At 41.1% G+C, this 5,763-nt stretch overlaps 1 protein-coding gene across 2 annotated transcripts in view; it reads right to left on the bottom strand.

The window, feature by feature from the left end:
* Positions 1-5,763, bottom strand: part of LOC130930015 (WD repeat-containing protein 37-like) — a 33,329-nt gene that overhangs the window by 5,351 nt on the left and 22,215 nt on the right. For both annotated transcript variants that reach the window (XM_057857677.1, XM_057857676.1), the window contains exons 9-13: positions 5,337-5,413; positions 5,037-5,271; positions 4,833-4,974; positions 4,623-4,757; positions 4,441-4,555 (exon numbers count right to left, since the gene is read on the bottom strand). In XM_057857677.1, coding sequence (XP_057713660.1) covers positions 4,441-4,555; positions 4,623-4,757; positions 4,833-4,974; positions 5,037-5,271; positions 5,337-5,413 — 704 coding nt within the window. The remainder of the gene's footprint in view (positions 1-4,440; positions 4,556-4,622; positions 4,758-4,832; positions 4,975-5,036; positions 5,272-5,336; positions 5,414-5,763) is intronic.

Here is a 5,763-nt window from a genome sequence, read left to right as displayed (position 1 = left end):
CTGGAACGTACAAAGATGGGCAAATTTGAAAATGTTCACTTAGTTCTTCTTCAGTAATTGGAAAATTTTAACTCCCATAATTTCCCGAATATAACGCGCACTTTTTTTCCCCCCAAAATCAACTTGTAAAATTATGGTGCGCATTATACACAGGTACATGGATGGAGACAGAAATATATATACTAGGGCTGTCAAACGATAAAATTTTTTAATCGAGTTAATCACAACTTAAAAATTAATTAATCGTGATTAATTGCAATTCAAATCATCTATAAAATATGCCATATTTTTCTGTAAATTATTGTTGGAATGGAAAGATAAGACACAAGACGGCGATATACATTCAACATACTGTACATAAGTACTGTATTTGTTCATTATAACAATAAATAAACGAGATGGCATTACCATTAACATTCTCTTAAAGCGATCCATGGATAGAAAGACCTGTAGTTCTTAAAAGATAAATGTTAGTACAAGTTATAGAAATTTTATATTAAAACCCCTAATAATGTTTTCGTTTTAATAAAATTTGTAAAATTTTCAATTAAAAAATAAACTAGTAGCTCGCCATTGTTGATGTCAATAATTACACAATTCTCATGGTCATAAAATCAGTCGCACCCAAGTGCCAACAGAGGGTGACGAACTCCAAAAAACACAAGTAACAAGTGTGTCATTTTAATCTGTTTGAGCGGGGCATGTGCGTTAGTTGCGTCAAATATTTTAATGTGATTAATTAAAAAAATTAATTTCCACCCGTTAACGCGATAATTTCGACAGCCGTAATATATACCGTAATTTCCCGAATATAACGCGCACTTTTTTCCCCCAAAATTTACTCGTAAAATCATGGGTGCGCGTTCACGGGTACAGGGACGGAGACAGAAAAAAATTCATCATGATTTATGTTCCATTGTAAGCATGGACCAGCACAATATTACCTAATCCGAAGGACAGTGATATAATAATCAAGTTTCATGTGGTAAATAATTGTTTTCATGATATTTTTCACATGTAATAAAATTAAAATGTTTTTTTTGTACTATTCGTTTATTATTTACCGGTACATTTTTCTAACCTTTGCATTGCAACATGCTGGCACACGGCGATGTTGTCTTGAAGAGAACGTATACGGCGATACGTTTCGTATAAATGTTGACCGTGTGGCGAGCTAGGACAGGAGTCTGAGGAAGAGTGTCGAACCACTGAGCCAAGCCGCGTTGTTTTATTTACAGTGAAACTAGGGGTGCACGATATCCATTTTTTGAAACCAATACTTATATCGATAACTTCCTGCTCCTCAAAGCCGATACCGATAACCGATAATAAATATATAATTTTTTAAATGTATAACCTGAGTTTTTGAACACCTGGAGGTTTAAAAAAAAAAAAACTAGTGGTGGATTCAACATAGATTTGCCTTAGATCTCATCAGACTTTTCATAATGACATGAACAAAACAGTGCGTTTCACTTCTGCACTGCCCGACAGCCAGCTAAGAATGAATGCACTTCCATAAACCACAAGGCTTGGTCTTTCCTTGCTTTAACGGGACGACACTCGTCTTAATATTATGAAAGTACAACAGAAAAATACACATATTCAATACTCAATATATACACTTATATACACAACTATTATATGTATAGCATAGCACACTAGCTTGAGCTACTAAAGCATTGGCTGGCTTCTATAACACAACTTCTGAAGTTCTGTACATACAACCCTTCACCACAGAAGTAAACATATATTGCACATCCATATGTTATAGTAAACATAAAATGCTTACATATATTTCCGAGGTGGAAACGTAACAGAAAGCATTCACGACTGTCAATGCTACCGCTAGACACCGCAATGTGTAAGTGATTGAACCAAACTACTGTAACAAAAAAATAGATGTAGTGAATTATTCTGACCAGCAGGTGGGAGCAATGGCTCGCAAATGGACAATTGATTTCCCATACTAGAAACTGTAAAGCCAGAACAGTACATATTATCGGTCCTATTATAAATGTTATTGGATTTATCGGGATGACGTCATAATTCATATTATCGGACCTATAATTATCGGACCAATAATTATCATGCACTAGTAATTGAAACTCACAAAGTAACAACGTACGTCTTGCACGCAAATCGCGGGACATTTGTTTACTACCGGCTGTTCCTTAACTAAACTCTTCCCCCCAGGAACTACTCAACTTGCCAACATTAGTTCCGCTGGTGAATTCTGTTAAAACTCGCTACAACTCCTTACTTTGCGAAAATTATTATCGTATACTGTGAGCAATTTTACCACAGAAAATTCATATTCTATTTTTTTTTTTTTTAAATATTTGACTAAAGGATTAAAAATGCCGCAACCGCGTACTTTATAAAAGTTCGAGACATGAGACTCATATTTATTGGTGCTAAAATTAGGGTGCGCTTTATACACGGGTACAAGAATTTCCCCTAGATTTTACAGGTAAAGTTTGGGTGCGCGTTAAACACGGGTGCGCCTTATATTCGGGAAATTACGGTATATTATATATATATATAAAAAACCTTTTTTTTTTTTTTTTTCATTGACACGGCCATGTTGTGTTGAAGAAACGTATGCGGCGATCCGTTGCCGACCATTACGGTACGTGACGTCACCATTTTGTTCCGGTAATAGTTCACTCTGATCGGCCGAATGGTTTCGTTTGTGTTAAATTCTGCTTTTTTCACTCTTCATAAAGCAGTTTCTTGAACTCATTTGAGTCTGCGTTTATTGCTGCTCCGCAACTCGGACCATAACATTAACAAACGTAAAAGCACAGACTTCATGTGTCCGTCAACTATATCTGTCCCTCGGGAAACTCAAACCCAAATAACAATAGTTCCTATTGTTACTGTCGTGTCGACAGCGATGAGCTCTCTCGGATTTCCGACTTACGTTCTCACTTACATTTTAAATATCAATCCATGGAGGAAACATTTATTTTTCATGATGAAACGAGCAAGTTATACAGCAGCCTATAAAAGAAAAGTCACTTCTGTTTTGTTTTCTCCTGGATTCTGGTAAGTTCAAGAAGTTATCAGATCATATTATTACCGTACATATGGTCAGTTTACGGTGAACTACCAATGTGCTATGCTTGTGCTGTGTTTCACCAGTCAGTAAAATGACATTTCTGTATATGTACACGAGCTCTGTTTTCTTGTATTCTTCTACTTAGTGGTGCTAAAATTAGGGTGCGTGTTATACACGGGTACAATAATTTCCCCTAGATTTTACAAGTAAATTTGGGGTGCACGTTATACACGGGTGCTCCTTATATTCGGAAAATTATGGTAAATTCATTGAAGAATAAAGTCATATTTTCAGGTCACTTTCTGTACTTGTCCAGTCATTGACTGTGGGGCAATTCAGTCACTTTGCATTAATTTTGGGTCATTTCTTGACAATTTGGGGACAATCCCGGGTACCTTCCTGCACATTTGAGGTCACTTTCTGTTGATTTTGGGGCATTTTGGGTCACTTCCCATTGTTTTTGGGAAAATTCAGAGTCTCTTCTGGTTGATTATGGGGATTTTTTTTAGGTCACTTCCTTTGAATTTTGGGACAATTCAGCGTCACTTCCATTTAATTTTGGATTACTTGATTATTTGGGGGAATTACCCAGTCACCACCTTTGGATTTTGAGGCATTTCGGGTTTCTTCCTATCAGTGTTGTTTTCGTCAACTATGTCAACTACCAATTTTTTCATGACGTCACAATGACAAGCTGAAACTTGTCTGGAGGGACTAAAACATAACAAGATGAATGCCAGTTGTCGTCTGACGAGACGAAAACAAGATGAAAATTCACCAGTTTCCGTCATAAGTTCACAATGTGCGAAATTTTCTTATTGTATGTATAGTTAGCACGCATCTTAGCAGTGTTTGGTTGTGTCACTCATGTGACGTGCTGCGTCTCCCCCCAACCGTATGCCCATTCCAGTCTCCTTTTGTGAAACACATGTGTCAGGTGCTGCTTGGTAAGTTTTTTTTGTGTGTTTTTTTTTTTTAAATCTTGGTTATACCATGTTGCTTTAGCCTTTAAAGGTCTGTGCTGTGTTATCATCACTAGTGCTGCAACTATTAAGCGAATTAAAACTAAATGGGCTGCCAAAAACCACACAACCTATTGATTTTGAGGCAATTCAGAGTCGCTGACGGTTGATTTCGGGGGACTTTTTGAACGTTTTGGGGCATTTTGGGCTCACTGTCCGTATTTCGGGTCATTTTCTGTTCATTTTGGGGTAATACGGAGTCGCTTCTGTTGATTTTGAGTCACTTCTAGATGATTTTGGGACCTCCCTGGGTCACTTCCTGTCGATTCTACTTTGAAAAGCATCCCCACAAAGATTTAATGCAAGTCAGTCGGAGTCTCCAAGTCCAAATTTATTGACATCCGTCATTCTGACCTGTCTGTTGCTGCGCGGCAGTCGGGCTAAGCGCACGCCGGACATGTCGAACAGTCGCACTTGACGATTGTCGTGCGGCAGAGCGATGATCCTCTGACTCGCCGACACGCTGATCCTACGCAAAAAAAAAACGTCAACGGTTAGCTCAGGCGCCAAACACCGAGGTGTCGTCGGCTCGGTACCTGTTGACGGCCGAGTCGGTGCGTATGGTGGCGATGGGCGAGCGCATGTTTTTCAGATCCCACACTTTAACGGTGCGGTCGTCGCTGCCCGACACCACGTTGTCGCCCACCGTGAACACGGCCGACGTCACCGTGCTGCGACGAGAAGACGAGTAAGAAGCGACGTTCATTTGCGCCCTCCCGACCGACAGGTTCGGACGGAGGACTAACTCTGTGTGTCCCTGGAAGACGTTGACGGAGTGTATGGACGGGTCCCGGAAGTCCCACAGCCTGAAGGTGGTGTCTCTGGACGAGGTGACGACCAATCGCTGGGTCGGGTGCGTGCAGCAGTGCGTCAGCTCCTGGTCGTGACCTGCGCGCAAAGAAATAGCCGATTAACCCGTCCGAGCGGCCGACGGGCAAAGCCTAACGTACCGGTCAGCGAGTGCACAAGTTCTGACGTCTCCACGTCGTAGAGGTTGGCGGCTCGATCCCAGGACGCCGTCACCGCCTGCTTGCCGCCCACCAGCCAGTCGGCGGCGATGACCACGCCCTGGTGGCTGCGCAGCGTGGTGGCGGGGGCGCGCACCGACGGGCACTCCGCGGGACCATCCGCTTCCACCTCGGCGTCGTCCTTGTCAGAAAAGTCCGCCTCGTCCTCGCAGGGCGGCTGCCAAACGTCGGCGTCCGGTTAAGACACCGTTTCGGTATTCAAAGAGAGGAGAGGGCACTTACGGTGACATCGGTGACGGGTTGTGGCGTGGGTAGCTGCACAAGGAACCTCCACACATGAGCCGTCTGGTCTCCTGAAGCTGAGAAAGTGACACTTTTTTTTTTTAGCTTTAGCTTGTATGGCCTAAAAATAAAAGCCACAATTTTTCCCACTGCAAAACTTGTCTTAAATATCATTTTCCTCTCCCCCATTTGTGCTGTCAGTCCCCAAATACAAGTACACTGGTATGAAAAAATATCTGAACCTTTTGGAAATTCTCAAATTTCTGCATAAAATCACCATCAAATGTGATCTGATCTTAGTCAAAATCACGCAGATGTAAAAACTGTCTGCTTTAACTAAAACCAACCAATCATTTATAGGCTTTCATGTTTTAATGAGGATAGCATGTAAACAATGACAGAAGGGGGGAAAAATAAGTAAGTGAGC

Source organism: Corythoichthys intestinalis, chromosome 14 (genome assembly GCF_030265065.1).
Source record: "Corythoichthys intestinalis isolate RoL2023-P3 chromosome 14, ASM3026506v1, whole genome shotgun sequence".
In the NCBI taxonomy this organism is placed as follows: domain Eukaryota; kingdom Metazoa; phylum Chordata; class Actinopteri; order Syngnathiformes; family Syngnathidae; genus Corythoichthys; species Corythoichthys intestinalis.
The sequence above is the reverse complement of the archived record's forward strand: the minus strand, read 5'-3'. Positions and strand labels throughout refer to the sequence as shown.